This window comes from Pristiophorus japonicus, chromosome 18 (genome assembly GCF_044704955.1).
Source record: "Pristiophorus japonicus isolate sPriJap1 chromosome 18, sPriJap1.hap1, whole genome shotgun sequence".
NCBI lineage: Eukaryota > Metazoa > Chordata > Chondrichthyes > Pristiophoridae > Pristiophorus > Pristiophorus japonicus.
In genome coordinates, this window is record NC_091994.1 from 106,342,505 (window position 1) to 106,360,343 (window position 17,839).

Genomic DNA, 17,839 nt, shown 5'->3' on the forward strand with positions numbered 1-17,839 from the left:
AGGTGGGCAGAGTAAACATTACAAGGACACCCTCAAAGCCTCCCTGATAAAGTACAACATCCCCACCGACACCTGGGAGTCCCTGGCCAAAGATCGGCCTTAGTGGAGGAAGTGCATCCGGGAGGGCGCTGAGCACCTCGAGTCTCATCGCCGAGAGCATGCAGAAATCAAGCGCAGGCAGCGGAAGGAGCGTGCGGCAAACCTGTCCCACCCTCCCTTACCCTCAATAACTATCTGTCCCACCTGCGTCAGGGACTGTGGTCCTCGTATTGGACTGTTCAGCCACCTAAGGACTCATGTTAAGAGTGGAATCAAGGCTTCCTCGATTCCGAGGGACTGCCTATGATGATGATGATGAGCATAGTGGTTATGTTACTGGGATTAGTAATCCAGAGGCCTGGACTAATGATCTGGAGACGTGAGTTCAAATCCCACCACGGCAGCTGGGGAATTTAAGTTCCGTTAATTAAATAAATCCGGAATATAAAAGCTAGTATCAGTAATGACCGTGAAACTACCGGATTGTCGTCAAAACTCATCTGCTTCGCTAATGGCCTTCAGGGAAGGAAATCTGTCGCCCTTACCCGGTTTGGACTATATGTGACTCCAGACCCACATGTAGTTGACTCTTAACTGCCACTCAGTTGAACCAAGACAAAGTCAACACTGTGGGAGTACTTTCACCACACGGACTGCAGCGGTTCAAGTCAGCGGCTCACCACCACCTTCTCCGGGGCAATTAGGGATGGGCAATAAATGCCAGCCTTGCCAGCGACGCCCACATCCCGTGAATGAATTATTAAAAAACCTGACTCATTTCACGTTGACTAAAATGTTGTGTTTCTTTCTCTTCCCTCCCCCACCCCCGCTCCACCTCAAAGGAAACGGCTTTTTCTGGTATTCCTACCACACGGATGCTGGGAAATTCAGGGTTTTATCAATAACATCCCTCGGCAGACCTTTTGTTGCCTGAAGTCTAGAAAATAAACAGGCCTCACCTTGACAACGCAACACTTTTAATGATTTATTTTGTTTCATTGACAAACCTGCTGTCACAGTCGGGGAAGACTGGTATGAGAGGTGGAAACCATCACGCCTTCGCAGGAGGGAGTGATTCTTTGGGGTTGGGAGTCAAGACACATTGAGGGGAAGATTGTGTTAATAAAATGATAAAACCAACCTTTAAAAGTGGGTTTATCATTTTGCTGAAAGAAAGGAACACTTGGATCTGGGGAGCTCGAACAATGCAAAGGAATACACATTAAATGGTACGACACTGAAAAGTGTACTAGGATAAAAGGACCTTGAATTCAGGTCCACAGATCCCTGAAGTAGCAGGCCAGGCGGATAAGATGGTTAAGAAGGCTAATGGAATACTTGCCTTTATTAGTCGAGGCATGGAATACAAGAGCAAGGAGGTTATGCTTGAACTGTATAAAACACTGGTTAGGCCGCAGCTGGAGTACTGCGTGCAGTTCTGGTCACCACATTATAGGAAAGAGGTGATTGCACTGGAAAGGGTGCAGAGGAGATTTACAAGAATGTTGCCTGGACTGGAGGATTTTGGCTATGAGGTAAGATTGGAGATGCTGGGTCTGTTTTCTTTGGAACAGAGGAGGCTGAGGGGAGACCTGACTGAGGTGTGTAAAATTATGAGGGGCCTGGATAGAATGGATAGGAAGGACCTGTTTCACTTGGCAGAGGGGTCAACAACCAGGGGGCATAGATTTAAAGTAATTGGGGGGAGACTAAGGGGATTTATGAGGGGCAATTTCTTCACCAAGAGGGTTGGTGGGGATCTGGAACTCACTGCCTGAAAGGGTGGTAGAGGCAGAAAGCCTCACCACATTTAAAAAAGTACCTGGATGTGCAGTAACCTACAGGGCTACGGACCAAGAGCTGGAAAGTGGGATTAGGCTAGATTAGCTTTTGGTCGGCCGGCACGGACACGATGGGCCGAAATGGCCTCCTTCCATGCTGTAAATTTCTATGATTTATATAGCGCCTTTCACGACCACCGAACGTCTCAAGGTGCTTTACAGCCAATGAAGTACTTTTGGAGTGTGGTCACTGTTGTAATATGGAAAACGCGGCAGCCAATTTGCGCACAGCAAGCTCCCACAAACAGCAATGTGATAATGACCAGATAATCTGTTTTTTTGATATGGCGATTGAGGGATAAATATTACAAATATTGCACATTGCAGGATCTTCCGCCAACCCTTGTGGCATAGTGTCTAACCGTGCTGCACCTGACCTGGCACTGTTTCAACTGGGTAACATGCCCCAGCACCGATATCCTTCACCTTCACACAATGGCTCAGTGCAAATCTGGAACTCTCTCCCCCTCAAAAGAGCCAACGAGGCTGAGATTTTTCACAAGAAGCTAAGGGCTACGGGACCAAGGCGGGTTGATGGGAGTTAAGAAATAGATCAGCCTTGATCTAACTGGATGGCGGAATATGCTCGAGGGGCTGAATGGCCTCCTCCTGCTCCTTCCCATGTTCAGCCTAAAATTCAACCCCCCAAAAACAAAATGACCCACTCGAACTTATCAAGGCTGACACACCAGTGCGGTGCTAAGGGAACGGTTATTGTCAGATGTGCTATCTGTCAGTAAAGATGCTAAATTGAAGCCCCGTCTGGTTGCTCCAGGGCAGCAGGTGGATGTAAAAGATCCCATGGCAGTATTCAAAGAGCAGGGAATCCCAGGTAACATTCCTCCCGCAATCAACAGCATCCAATCAGCATGACTGACTGGCCTTTCATCTTGATGGCTGTTTATGGGACCTTGATGTGGGCAGAGTAGCTGCTGTGTGAGCGACTGAACAACACCAACCATCCTTCAAAAACCAATTCACCGGTTGTGAAGTGCTGTGGGACATCCTGAGGATCCCGTGGAGGCTCAGTCTTTGAGTATATTGTCCGCATGCCCGACACAAGACTCCCAAAGCAAGCGCTCTACTCGGAACTCCTACACGGCAGGCGAGCCCCAGGTGGGCAGAGGAAACGTTTCAAGGACACCCTCAAAGCCTCCCTGATAAAATGCAACATCCCCACTGGCACCTGGGAGTCCCTGGCCAAAGACCACCCGAAGTGGAGGAAGAGCATCCGGGAGGGCGCTGAGCACCTCGAGTCTCGTCGCCGAGAACATGCAGAAATCGAGGGCAGGCAGCGGAAGGAGCGTGCGGCAAACCAGTCCCACCCACCCTTTCCTTCAATGGCTGTCTGTCCCACCCGTGACAGAGACTGTAATTTCCATATTGGACTGTACAGTCACCTGAGAACTCACTTTTAGTGGAAGCAAGTCTTCCTCAATTTCGAGGGACTGCCTATGATGATGAGATTGAAGGCAGAGATCGATAGATTTTGAGATATTAAGCAAATCAAGGGATATGGGGACAGTGCAGGAAAGTGGAGTTGAGGTAGATGATCAGCCATGATCTCAGTGAATGGCGGAGCAGGCTCGAGGGGCCGAATGGCCTACTCCTGCTCCTAATTCTTATGTTGTGATCCATTAAAAGGTGTCATACAGATGATATGCTCTTTTGAAGGTTTACTGTTATAGAGACCAAAATGTTGACTCTGTGGGAACAGTTCTTATATGGCCAGTTAAAATGAACCAGGGAAAGTAGCAGATTGGATGCACAGTAGTTAAAGAGCGGGACTTCAATGGGACAAAACAGTTCTGCTTTAGATTGTATGCCGCTAACCCAAGCACATGCTGCATCACCAGCTCACAGTCACACCACTCGCTGGCTACTTCCCCCTTACATATGAATCCGATTTCCTTTAGCACACCACAGTCTAAATGCAGGGAGCCTCAGAACCACAGTGATGTACTGGGACTAGGATCCGCTTCCTATGTAAAGTAACCCAATCCTCCCTGCTTTCCCCGCCCCCCCCCCCCCCCCCACCCCCAGCTCTCCAACACACGTTCGGCATGGCTCTTTGCAAAGAAAAGATGCAACAAAAATAAATAAAGCAATACACAGTCCGGCACGGTCTACAAAGCGGGAGCAGTGAGCATCGACGGGCCCACCGCCCCCATGGCCAAATCACAAAGCGGAGAGAATAAAACAGAGTTAACAAAACAAAACAGAAAATGTTGTAAGTGGGTATGGCCTCCATGAAGCTCAGGGCCCTTGGGAGGTCACTGAAGGAGCTTTGCTGGACCAGATTCTAGGGGATGCAGACTCTGCCTTTCATCTCAAGGTAGCAACTCAAAGCTCTGCTGTTAATTTGAGGAAATATAATACTGTTCGTTTTTGGTTCTTTTATTCACTTGTCATTTACTTCCGTCTGTTGGCTTTCAGCTGTTCACGCCCTTAAGCACAGGAATTCCCCCTCTAAACCTCTCCGCCTCTCTCTCTGCTCCTTCAAGACGCTCCTTAAAACCTGCCTCTTTTGACCAAGCTTGTGGTCACCTGTGCTAATGTCTCCTTCTTTGGCTCAGTGTCAAATTGTTTGTCCAATGACTCTCCTGCGAAACACCTTGGGAGGTTTCGCGACATGAAAGGGCGCTGTATACACGCCAGTTGTTGTCTTACTCCTTTCTTCATCAATTTTAGATGCCAATAACACGTGATCCGCCTTACCCCCTTTCTCCCGTGATCCGCCTTACCCCCTCGGGCCCGTGATCCGCCTTACCCCGCCTTCGCTCCTACGGCACACAAAGAGGCCCCAAACTGCTCTTGCGTTCTGAAAAAATTCCAGGTTGCAAAAGCCTGCCGGCCTCTCGAATGATTTCAGAATGTAACGTCAGTCAGGCGTCAGTGTGCTCGCGACTTGTTAAAAACTTGCAGTGCCAGTGCGTTAGAAAGCCACCCGTTGTAAATGAAGGGTGGAGCAAAAGGGTTCCAAAATAAAGCAAGTGAGTGGGACTAGCTGAGGTGCTCTTGCAGAGGGCCGGCGCAGGCTCGGTGGGCCAAATGGCCTCCTTCCGTGCTGTAACCATTCTATGATTCAAAGTGTGGGCATGGGGAGGGTCGCATAAATTCACAATTATAATTATAACCTGATGAACCTGTATAAAACACTGGTTCACAGCCTCACACTGGAGTATTGTGTCCAATTCTGGGGACCGCACTTTAGGAAGGATGTGAAGGCCTTAGAGAGGGTGCAGGGAGGATTTACGAGAATGGTTCCAGGGATGAGGGACTTCAGTTCCGTGGATAGACTGGAGAAGCTGGGGTTGTTCTCCTTAGAGCAGAGAAGGTTGAGAGGAGATTTGATGGAGGTGTTCAAAATCATGAGGGGTCTGGACAGAGTAGAGAGAGAGAAACTGTTCCCATTGGCGGAAGGGTCGAGAACCAGAGGACACAGATTTAAGGCGATTGGCAGAAGAACCAAAGACGACATGAGGAAAAAACGTTTTTACGCAGCGAGTGGTTAGGATCTGGAATGCGCTGCCTGAGAGGGTGGTGGAGGCAGACTCAATCGTGGCTTTCAAAAGGGAACGGGATAAGTACTTGAAGGAAAAAGATTTGCAGGATTACGGGGAAAGGGCGGGGGAGGGGGACTAGCTGAAGTGTTCTTGCAGAGAGCCAGCACGGGCTCAACTGGCCGAATGGCCTCCTTCCACGTCGTAACCATTCTATGATAACAATTGCTTAAGTAAGACTGGAGCAAAAATGATTGCCACATGTCCAAATACTGATGGCGCCTTTCACGAAAGGCAACGTGGAATTTTTGTTAAAAACGCAGTCTCAAAGAACAAAGTAAAATGGTGGATATTTATGTGTTCACGGAACGGAACCTGCTGCAGCAAGGCGAATGCCAGAGTTGACACTGACCTCTCGTTAAAATGTGCGTCTCTGTGCTGGGGGAGTCCCTGCTTCCTCCTCTGACTGGACGAGCTGCTGGAAGATGGAATGTGAGCTTCCATAGCGCTGGAATTCCGAACGGCGGCAACTGCCTCTTGCCGAGCCCTCAGCAGGTCTGCGGGAAGACAAAAAAACATGATATTTTCCTCCTATTCCGCCTTCGCAAGATGTACAGAGACACTTCGGTTCATCACAAGAAAGAAAGACTTGGATTTATATAACATCTATCACCACCACCAGATGTCTCAAAGCGCTTTGAGATGTCCGGTGCGTCGTGAAAGGCGCTATATAAATGCAAGTCTTTCTTTATGTGGCTTGTTGTCAAATTTTGTTTGATAACACTGCTGTGAAGCACCTTGGGACGTTTTACTACGTGAAAGGTGGGTAGGCACTCTCGTCTCTGAGTCAGCAGGTTGTGGGTTCAAGTCCCGTTCCAGGAACCTGAGCACATAAATCCAGGCTGACACTCCAGTGCAGTGCTGAAGGAGCGCCGCACTGTCGGAGGTGCCTTCTTTCGGATGAGACGTTAAACCGAGGCCCCGTCTGCTCTCTCAGGTGGACGTAAAAAAATTCCATGGCAATATTTCGAAGAAGAGCAGGGGAATTATCCCCAGGATCCTGGACAATATTTATCCCTCAATCAACATAACAAAAAAAAAAAGATTATCTGCTCATTATCACATTGCTGTTTGTGGGAGCTTGCTGTGCGCAAATTGGCTGCCGTGCTTCCCACATTACAGCAGTGACTACACTTCAAAAGTACTTCATTGGCTGTAAAGCGTTTTGAGACGTTCGGTGTTGTTTTATATCTTCAGTACAACTCACAAACACACACAGCCTTAAGATGGCAGAACACACATTCAGTCAGGTCACCTGTTCCCTTCTTTATTATAAACAGCACTGGCTGCAGTACCACAGGAATCCACAGGTGGAGTTATATATATTACACTCGTGAAAGGCGCTATATAAATGCAAGTCTGTCTTTACCTGGCTTGTTGTCAAATTTTATTTGATAACGCTGCTGTGAAGTGCCTTGGGACTTTTACTATGTTAAAGATGCGATATAAATGCAAGTTGTTGTTGCTGTGGTACTAATTGACTATTATTAATGGCTAAGTGTTGGGATTAAGCGGAAACGTTACAAGGACTCCCTCAAAGCCTCTCTGGTAAAGTGCGACATCACCACTGACACCTGGGAGACCCTGGCCGAAGACCGCCCGAGGTGGAGAAAGTGCATCCGGGAGGGCGTTGAGTTCTTCGAGTCTCAACGCCGCGAGCGTGAAGAGGTCAGGCGCAGACAGCGGAAGGGGCGCGCGGCAAACCAGCCCCACCGGCTCCTTCCCTCGACGAATGTCTGTCCCACCTGTAACAGGGTCTGTGGCTCTCGTATTGGACTGTTCAGCCACCAGAGAACTCACTTTGGGAGTGGAAACAAGTCTTCCTCGATTCCGAGGGACTGCCTATGATGTTGGGATTGGTGCTATTTCAGTGGTTCTTTGGCGCCGGAGAGGAGCAGTGGCCGTGGGTTATTTTGACACCATAGTCTGCCGTGAGTTGCGTCATGCGTGGCACAGTGTAGGATTGAGACCTGGCGCTCAGGAATCTTCCTGCTCCAATGCCTGGTCTGTGTTGAATTAGTTGATCTTAACTTGGACAGGGGTTGGCGGGGCTTGTGGGGGAGGGGGGGGAATCCTCCAGTTAGCCTCAACGCCCCAGGCAGGGTAGAGGAAAATCAGCTTTTCGGGGTATCACTGTCCAGTATCTGTTGCTGGAATGCATAGCCAATGGGCGAGCTTAGCATCTGGCTTGATGACGTTCAATATCCAGTTTTGTAGTTTAATTTCCTCCCAGTTAACAAACTCAAGTATAACTCCTCGTTGAGTATACCCAAGGCTGATATCGCTTGATAACTGTGAGGAAAGATTGGATCGGCTGGGTTTATTTTCTTTGGAACAGAGAGGGCTCAGGGGAGACTTTATTGAGGTGTATAAAATTTATGAGGGGCCTAGGTAGAGTGGATAGGAAGGACCTTAGCAGAGGGGTCAACAACCAGGGGACATAGATTTAAAGTAATTGGGGGGAGGTTTAGAAGCGATTTATGGGGAAATGTTTTCACCCAGAGGGTGGTAGGGGTCTGGAACTCACTGCCTGAAAGGATGGTAGAGGCAGAAACCCTCACCACATTTAAGAAGTGCTTGGATGTGCACTTGAAGTGCCATAACCTACAGGGCTACGGACCAAGAGCTGGAAAGTGGGGTTAGGCTGGATAGCTCTTGGTCGGCCGGCGCGGACACAATGGGCCAAAATGACCTCCTTCGTGCTGTAAATTTCAATGATTCTATGATAGATTTTTGGACACTAGATAGATTTTTAACCAATAAGGGAATTAAGGGTTACGGGGAGAGGGCGGGTAAGTGGAGCTGAGTCCACGGCAGATCAGCCATGATCTTATTGAATGGCGGAGCAAGATGGCCTACTCCTGTTACTAATTCTTATGTTCTTATGTTATGTATGAATCAAGGGATATGGAGATCGGGCGGGAAAGTGGAGTTGAGGTTTAAGATCACCCGTGATTGAATGGCGGAGCAGGCTCGAGGAGCTGAATGGCCCACTCCTGCTCCTAGTTCTTATGTTCTTAACACAGTTACTAACTTTCAAACTCGGTAACAGCTGTGTTGAATTAGGAATTTTATGGCAGCACATTCACCAGTGAACTGAGGCACTTAAACCCTCAAAAATGCTGGGAACCCCAGCATGGTGCTACCACATTCAGGGTAGGATGGTGTGAGAAGGTTCAACGAATAAAGACTGTGCCATCTTGCAACATGATCAAGGAATCGGCTACCGTCATTAGTGATCCACAGACCCTAATGATGATTACATCAAGATATAGCACCTAAAAAGGACACAAAAACTCACAATAAAATGCAGTCTTTCGCGTCTATGTAAATTCTTCTCGTTTCGCTTGATGTGAGACTAAAATGAGCTGCCTCACCTCTTTCCCCTTTGTAATTCAGCGGATGTATAAAACTCAACATGAAGGCGCATAAGAACCATAAGAAGTAGGAGAAGACCATTTGGATCTTTGAGCCTGCTCCGCCATTCACTAAGATCACGGATAATCTTCTACATCAATTCCACCTTCCCGCACTATCTCCAATCCCCTTGATTTCCTTCGTTCCTAGAAATTTATTGACCTCTGTCTTAAATATAAATGAATGAAAGACTTGGATTTATATAGCGCCTTTCACAACCACCGGACGTCTCAAAGTGCTTTACAGCCAATGAAGTGCTTCTGGAGCGTGGTCACTGTTGTAAGGTGGGAAATGCAGCAGCCAATTTGCGCACAGCAAGCTCCCGCAAACAGCAATGTGATAATGACCCAGATAATTTGGTTTTTTTTGTTATGTCGATTAAGAGATAAATATTGGCCTGGACACCGGGGATAACTCTCCTGCTCTTCTTCGAAATAGTGGCACGAGATCTTTTACGTCCACTTGAGAGAGCAGACGGGGCCTCGGTTTAACTACTCATCCAAAAGACGGCACCTCCGACAGTGCAGCACTCCCTCAGCACCTCACAAGAGTGTTAGCCTAGATTTATGTGCTCAAGTCCCTGGAGTGGGACTTGAACCCACAACCTTCTGACTCAGGGGCGAGGTTGCACTCAATGACTGAGCATCCACAGCCCTCTGGGGGAAATGAGGCGAGCCGTCTTGTTTTGGTCTCACATCAAACGACACAAAGAAATTTCTCCTCATCTCAGCCCTAAATGGCTGACCCCTTTATTCTGAGACTGCGACCTCATGTTTGCGATTCCCCAGCCAGGGGAAACACTTTCCCAGCACCATGTCAGTAATAAAGCTCACATATCATCGGGTTTCAGAGGCCAGTGATTCAACACTTGGCTGAGCGAGGGGCCAGTAATAAAAACCTCTCTACCCATCTGTTGGTGTGAACAGATGGAGAGGATCTTTGAGCAAATCACACTGCAGAGGTCACACCGCAAAGCGTCACGCCTTTGTGACAGATTCAAAACTATCCTTTAAAGAAAGAGGGCCAGTCATTTCCTGCTGAGTTTTTAGTTTCCTAACTTTGGACAGGAGCCAGCGATTTCCAACCAATTGCTGCCAACCGACAGAGCAACAATTGCGCTCCAAATGACCCTCAGGATGTGCCAATTCACAACATGCTTAAAAGGGACCTTAAAGGGTCGCATGGCCCTACCACCAAAGCAAAATAGTACCGTCTTCTTCTTGGGCAGTGCCTCGGGAGTCGAGGATGACTTGCTTCCACACTAATATGAGTTCTAAGGTGGCTGATGCCAGGTCCAGAACTTCATCTTAAAGGGTGGAATATGCGTGTGCGTGAATTCGTTTAACGTGGGGTGGCCGTTGCACACCAGCTACCACAGGGGCTTGACAGAGCAAGGTCTTGGTCCAAAGGCAAGGGGATCCAAGACGACTGGAGACCAGGTTCTGCTGCATGAGTCTAGTACACACACACACACACACACACACACACAAACATATTCCTACTGACCCCCACCACCCTCCCCCCCCCCCGCCCCCCTCAGGGCCTTTCCCTCCCGCCCAACCCCCCCCCCCCCCCCGTTTTCAGAGATCGCAGTGTAGGTGAGAGCACCACTCTCTGAACAGCCTGCGTATCCGTACACAGAATACTGACACTGTTACCCCGGGACCCCCTGGTTCCAGCCCCAGCACGCTGCTCTCCGTGCGTAGGCCCCGCTGTGATTGTACCACTTTGGTCGTTGGGCACCTAAAGTATGAACGGAAAATAGGACGCTGCGCGTTACAAGACATAATGCTGCGGTCCTTATAAAACTGCAGCACCTTTTCGTGCCTCATCCTGAGCAATGCCACTGGAGATCGGATAATAGTGTATGCAAATCTGTCAACAGAAGCGGCACTGTCACTAAAACTATTCACACGGCCCTCTTGTTACAGTCTGGGGTTTTTTTTATAATAAAGTCTCAAAATGTATGGGAAAGACAGATGGAAAATTATAGCGAGAGAGTCATTTCATTCGATCTTGAACCACTACTGCCCATCTCCCCCGCCGCCCCACCCCCAGCTCCCTCCCCCGCCCCCCTCCCCCCCCCCAGCTCCCTCCTCCGCCCAACCCAACCCTCCACCTCACGACCAGGTCCAGCGGAACACCACAGAGCCAGTAATGGCCGTCACAGCCCAGGCAAAATGATGCTCACCATTCCTCCCGCCCCGGGAACATCCACACTGTTGTGACTGACTCATGCCCCCGGGCAGCTCAAGTGGTTCAGCTGCCAGGCAGCTCGACTCCAGGGTATTTACCTGCTCACTCTGTCACGACTTTCAGTTCAAAAAACAAAACAATATATACAGTTTTTACTTCATAAGCATCCAAATCCCAGATATGAATTTCCTTTGCTCGATAAACCACATAAAGATCTACTGAAGAGTGTGAATAGGAACATCGGCAGAATCACATTAAAAGGAACTTGCCCTTTGACTGCTCAAGATCAATACAGCTTAAAAACAGCAAGCTGCCTCCTGTTGGCTAAATATCGCAGCAAACCCTTTCACTTTGGGAGAAGGCACAGGCCGTTCGACCCGACCGGTCTGTGCTGGTGTTTATGCTGCACACATGTGGCACTGTGCGACCGAAGAGGACGGACACAGCGCCGTGCGCCGGACACTCCGGAGTGGATCACACGGTGTCGTCTCCGTCCCTGTCTATCCTTAGCTTAATGTCTCTCCAAGCACCAAGCTCATGGGTCTACTGGGCTGCGCCCTCCTGTATGGCTCAGAGACGTGGACCATGTACAGCAGACACCTCAAATCGCTGGAGAAATACCACCGACGATGTCTCCGCAAGGTCCTGCAAATCCCCTGGGAGGATAGATGCACCAACGTTAGCGTTCTCGATCAGGCCAACATCCCCAGCATCGAAGCACTGACCACACTCGACCAGCTCCATTGGGCGGGCCACATTGTCCGCATGCCTGACACAAGACTCCCAAAGCAAGCGCTCTACTCGGAACTCCTACACGGCAAGCGAGACCCAGGTGGGCAGAGGGAACGTTGCAGGGACACCCTCAAAGCCTCCTTGATAAAGTGCAACATCCCCACTGACACCTGGGAGTCCCTGGCCCAAGACCGCCCTAAGTGGAGGAAGAGCATCCGGGAGAGCACTGAGCACCTCGAGTCTCGTCGCTGAGAGCATGCAGAAAGCAAGCGCAGGCAGCGGAAGGAGCGTGCGGCAAACCAGACTCCCGACCCACCCTTTCCTCCAACCACTGTCTGTCCCACCTGTGACAGAGACTGTAATTCCTGTTTTGGACTGTTCAGCCACCTGAGAACTCACTTTTAGAGTGGAAGCAAGTCTTCCTCAATCTCGAGGGACTGCCTATGATGATGACTATCCTTAGCGTTGACCACCCCCCCTGCTCCCACCCACACCCGGACTACCTGATGGTAGCTTGTCGCAAATGGTTTTGGCACAAAGGGCCGGCTATGGTTGACGGAGAAACTGTTTGCAGCGAGACCGGGCATTGTACAGTCGGCACAGACACAGGAGATGATCAGAAAAACCTATCCTGGCTGCGGGGGGGCTGCGGGCGGGTGGGGTGGGGGGAGTGTTGCATTTGAGAGAAACAGCTGCATTCGAAAAAACCTTTCAGGCACCGCAACATCCGCTCGACAGGAAACACGAACAACGAGAAAAAAAATTGCATTTATAGATAAGAAAGTTAAGGAGAATTTAAAAGCCAAGATCCACACAACGTAGTTACTTTATCCGCCCCCACCTCCCCCCCTTCTGTTCTAACTTCTTTCGCTGCCGTGGCAACTTGCCAGCAGACTGCCAGTTAAATGTATTCCCTGCTAATCCACAAGCGTCACCTGAATGAGTCATTTGGGCCGCCTAGAGCTACGACTCAGTTTGAACCCTGTGCTCATGCAGCAAGAAAGGCCAACCGCGGAGCAGTTCCCCACCCCCACAATGTGCCTCTTCCCTTTTAGCCCTCCGCTCGGGAGCTTAAAAGGGCAATGTCTTTCTTAAAAGGGCAACGCCTTTCTTAAAAGGGCAATGCCTGCCGCTTCCATGGTGTCTCCTGACTTCACTCGCGCCTTTCTTTGCCTGACCTCATTCGCCCGCGGAAATCCCTCCGAGGAAGCGCGCGCTTTCTCCCAGCGGCTTAAATTTAATTTCGAATTCCACCATTTAAAAAAAAAACACACAAAGCTGAACGCCACATAAGTTGGGTTCAATATTGCAGATAGAACCGTTACGCAGAGACGACAATTGCGTTCATTTTATACTTCCGACAATCTGAGTCGCTCTAGCACAAGGGAAAGCAATTCCGCCGATGGGGACGCTCTGTGGGCCGAATCTGACAGTATTTCGAAAAAATGGCAGGGTTAAAAATCCTCAAATAGTTGCCTGATTTGACCAGCAGAAGTGACACTGTACAGCGACAAGCACTCATGAAAGGGATGCTGAAGCACAATTTACGTCACAGAGAAACCTCAAACAATGCATCAAACACAGATATTGATTTTAAAGCTGCCCCTTCTACACCGCGCAGCGCCATGCTAACCCGATCACCTGTGGAACTGCTTCCCATGGCCTTGAGTCTGCCTAATTCTGTGTGCTTACCTTGTCTACGCTGCCTAGGAAGTGCTGCAGAGTGCAAGTGCTTGCATCACACATGCAGGAGGGGAGAAACCATGTGTGGGCTGCTGATCACGTGTCTTTAAAGAAAAGCCTACTGGGTTTCGGGCCTAGCAAGGGAAAAAAAAGAGTACTTTCCACTCAGTGACTAATAGGGATTATATAGCCAAGGTACGGTAGGTTGAAGAAATCATTGTTGTCACATAGGAAACAAATCACTAATAATCTCCCCTTTAAAGAAGCAGTATTGCTCCAACTTGGCTCTCGTCGGCTTGTTACAAAATCACATCTGGTTAACATAAGTTATTAAAATGATCTCACTTTTGAATCAGAAATTTGGTCTACACGACGCACCCTCCCCTCCTGCCCCAGTTTAGTTTGAATGATTTAAAAAAAAAAAGGTTTTCCGAGATTGACACACAGACAGGGACAGAGTGCGCACTGTGCTGTTACATTAACGCTCTGACTGGCCAAAGGTCGGATCTTACACGGCGCTGTGAAACCAAATAGCGCTTTAGTGAGAATGAAGTAATGTGAAGCAACAAAAAAAAAATTACAAGGAAAATAATCCAAGGAAATGAACAGACCCAGATATATTCGGAGATGTTCCTGTTAAACACGAACACCTTGGGTAATGAAAGCACGACTCGCATTCATATAGCGCCTTTTACATCCTCAGGACGTCCCAAAGCGCTTTACAGTCAATGAAGTACTTGTTTAGGGTAGTCACTGCTGAAATGTAGGACGCACAGCAGCCAATGTGCGCACAGCAAGCTCCCACAAACACCAACGGCCAGATTTTTTTTTAAGATGTTGCTTGAGGGACAATTATTGGCCCAGGACACAGAGGAGAACTCCCCTGCTCTTCTTCGAAATAGTGTCCTGGGATCGTTTACGTCCACATGCTGGGGGTTTCGATTTAACGTCTCAGCTGAAAAGTCGGCACCTCCGACAATGCAGCACTCCCTCAGCACTGCACTGCTCAAGTCTCTGGAGTGTGATTTGAACCCACAAACTTCAGGCTCGGGGCCGAGGAGTGCTGCCCACTGAGCTACGCCTCACACCGGAAAACTATAAAGGAGTCGAGTGAAGATGGGGCCTTTTGTGAAGGATGCAGGCCAGAACTGCAGTGTGCCTCTGATAGTGTGCGGTCAGCAGGGGCCTCAGACAGCCTCTGGGCTGGTCTCTCAGTTGACGTGCAGATGGAAACAAAGGGTAGCAAAAGTTAAGTTCAGAAAAGAGAGTTTGGATTTTAAAGTGGGTAAAGTAAACTAAGGCAGCACAGATACGATGGGCCGAATGGCCTCCTTCTGTGCTGCAAATTTCTATCATTCGAAGCCAAGAGGGAAGGGTGGGGGGGGGGATGTGAGGGAAAGGCAGTACGGTGCCGTCAGGGGGAGAGCCGTCCCATGCTACACATAAGAACATCAGAAATAGGAGCAGAAGTAGGCCATTTGGCCTCTTGAGCCTGCTCCGCCATTCAATAAGACCGTGGCTGATCGGGGCCCCAAGAGAGGCGCGAGTTCAGGGCCAGGGGCCCAGGGGCAGCACGGACCAGCCCACGCTGCGATATGTGTACGCACTGGGTCCGTGCAGCAGAGCTGGTCTCCAGTCGTCTTGGTTAACCCGTGCCACTGGACCAAGACCTAGCTCAGTCAAGCCCGTGTGGTGGCTGGTGTGCAACGGCCACCCCACGTTAAAAAAAATCCACGCTCAGGCATCTACCGCCCTTCAACATGTAGTTCGGGACCTGGAATATTAGGTCCTTCATTGAAACACCTGTGAACTCATCCCTTTTTTGGCGTGGAAGCAAGTCATCCTCGCTTCGAGGGACTGCCCATGAAGATGGGCTGATCTAAGTCCACATTCCACGAAGAGATCACCTTCAGGATTGGAGTATCTCGCCCAGGGTCATAGCAATTGTAGAACGTAGGGCTCCCGCTGTTAGCCTGGTCGTTGTTAGCCAACTAGAGGGTGTATCAAGCTCAGTGTCACGCCACTTGGAGCGGACTGCCGCTGCCGTGAAGCCACGCCATTATTTTTATTTCATCGCTGTACTGAATTACGGGCGCGGCGCGGCGAGAGGCTCCCGCCGTGTTGCCGTCATCGAGCAGATTCCGAGTTGCGCGAAACCTCGGCGGGGTGGTCAGCCCTCAAAGCGCCGTCGCCCGACTTCTGAAACCCTCAGCGACAACCCCCCGCCCCCCCCCCCCCCACCCACAGCTTTTCAAACCACAAACCGTACAGACACACTCGACAGAAATAGGACCGAGCAGAAGTTCGAGGGGTTCCACGCTCCCAGGGAGCACAATGGCTCAGAGCACAAGGGGTTTTAAGTCGTAGCTCCCCCCCCAACCCCCCAGCACTGCTGATCCCCACATCTCCGCACATTGCTTCTCCACTGGGATATGGGAACCACTGCTCCTTCCTTCTCCATAAACCTGTCACAGTTAATCTGAGGTTCGATGGGGAATTCTAAATGAAGAAATGGTTAGCTTAAGTTTGGTTCCCCCTCCCGCCCCTGCTTCAAGTTACTTCTTGGGTTATTTTAAATGCAAGGATGTGAAGAAATATCTGAGTGAAAGTCTCCTGAGGAAAATGGAATCACAGTAGACCAAACAGTGAAACCTGCATCTAATCGTTATATTCTGACCATCTCCTGACTGAGGTTAGCAGTTTAATGTCCACTTGCGGGCTACATTGGACTGTTCGGTCACCTGAGAACTCACTTTTAGAGTGGAAGCAAGTCTTCCTCGATTTCGAGGGACTGCCTATGATGATGAATGTCCACTTGTGGCCAGTTTGTGTTGGTTTAAAAAAAAGAAAGACTTGCAATTATCATCATCATTAACCGCTTGACAGAGCTAGGCCTTTATCCAGTGGCAAGGATTAACCAGGATGACTGGAGACCTGCTCTGCTGCACGGGCCTAGTGTGCACACATATCGCAGCGTGGGCTGGTCCCTACTGCCCCCTGGGCCCTCGGCTCTTCTGGGCTCCGAACTCTCATTCGCTGCACCTTCACCCACGATGTTCCAGGGCCCGGTGCTTCAGCTCTAGTTATAGCCCCGACCTGCGGTGGTGGTCTCACACATAACCACTACAGTACCGTACCACTTTCTGAGAATGCAGATCAGTTTACTATAGATCTGTGTATATGATGCACAAAACTGCTCTGAAGTCGTTTTTAGAAGCGGAATTGTGTTACTTAAAGGCCTTTTATAACACTGCACTGAACACATGGGCTGCGAGCACCCTGGATAGTTAAATTGGCAAAGACAGTGTTCAGATAGGTCCCAGTTCAATCGTGGTCTGTGGTGAGACAGCGTCTTTCATGACCACCGGACGTCCCAAAGCGCTTTGCAGCCAATGAAGTACTTTTTGGGGTACTTTTAGTCATTGTTGTCATGCAGGAAACGGGGCAGCCAATATGTGCACAGCAAGTTCCCACAAACAGCAATGTGATAATGACCAGATCATCAGTTTTAATGATGTTGATTGATGGATAAATATTGGCCAGGACACCGGGGAGAACTCCCCTGCTCTTCTTCGAAATAGTGCCAATGGATCTTTTACGTTTACCTGAGAGGGCAGATTGGGCCTCGGTTTAATGTCTCAACCGAAAGACGGCATCTCCAACAGTGTAGCACTCCCTCAGCAGTGTAGCACTCCCTCAGCACTGCACTGGAGTGTCAACCTAGATTTGTGAGCACAAATGAGCAAAGCTGGTCTCCAGTCGTCTTGGTTAATCCTTGCCACTGGACCAAGGCCTAGCTCTGTCGAGCCCGTGTGGTGGCTGGTGTACAATGGTCATCACACGTTAAAAAAATCCACGCACAGGCATCTTCCACCCCCTCAACATGTAGTTCGGGACCTGGAATATTAGGTTCTTCATTGAAACACCTGCAAACTCATCCCTCTTTGGCGTGGATGCAAATCATCCTCGATACAAGGGACTGCCTATTATGATGATGATGACAAGTCTCTGGAGTGGGACTTGAACCCCTCAACCTACTAACTCAGAGGCAAGAGTGCTAACCACTGAGCCACTGTGTCAAGATCCATTTCTCAGTTGATAGTGGGCTCCAAACTCATTTTACTGACACCACCGACACAACACGTTTACCCCATCACTCTGGGCTTTGATAAAATCTGTTGCCCAGCCCCTCTGGCTCTAGCTTCCTTCACGAGACACAAAGGGCTAGAAATTCGACCTGGGCGGCATCGGATGCAGTCAACGCAAGTGAAGATCAGGCGTGGCGTATAACGAGCGGCCAACCTGATCCCGCCTGTTCTGCCCCACCGCCTGAGACGAATTTCTAGGCCAAAGTCTTTCTTAAATGAA

At 49.5% G+C, this 17,839-nt stretch overlaps 1 protein-coding gene across 4 annotated transcripts in view; it reads right to left on the reverse strand.

The window, feature by feature from the left end:
- samd11 (sterile alpha motif domain containing 11) overlaps positions 1-17,839 on the reverse strand; it is a 338,469-nt gene that overhangs the window by 91,160 nt on the left and 229,470 nt on the right. For all 4 annotated transcript variants that reach the window (XM_070861033.1, XM_070861034.1, XM_070861036.1 and 1 more), the window contains one exon: positions 5,796-5,940. In XM_070861033.1, the coding sequence (XP_070717134.1) occupies positions 5,796-5,940 (145 nt within the window). The remainder of the gene's footprint in view (positions 1-5,795; positions 5,941-17,839) is intronic.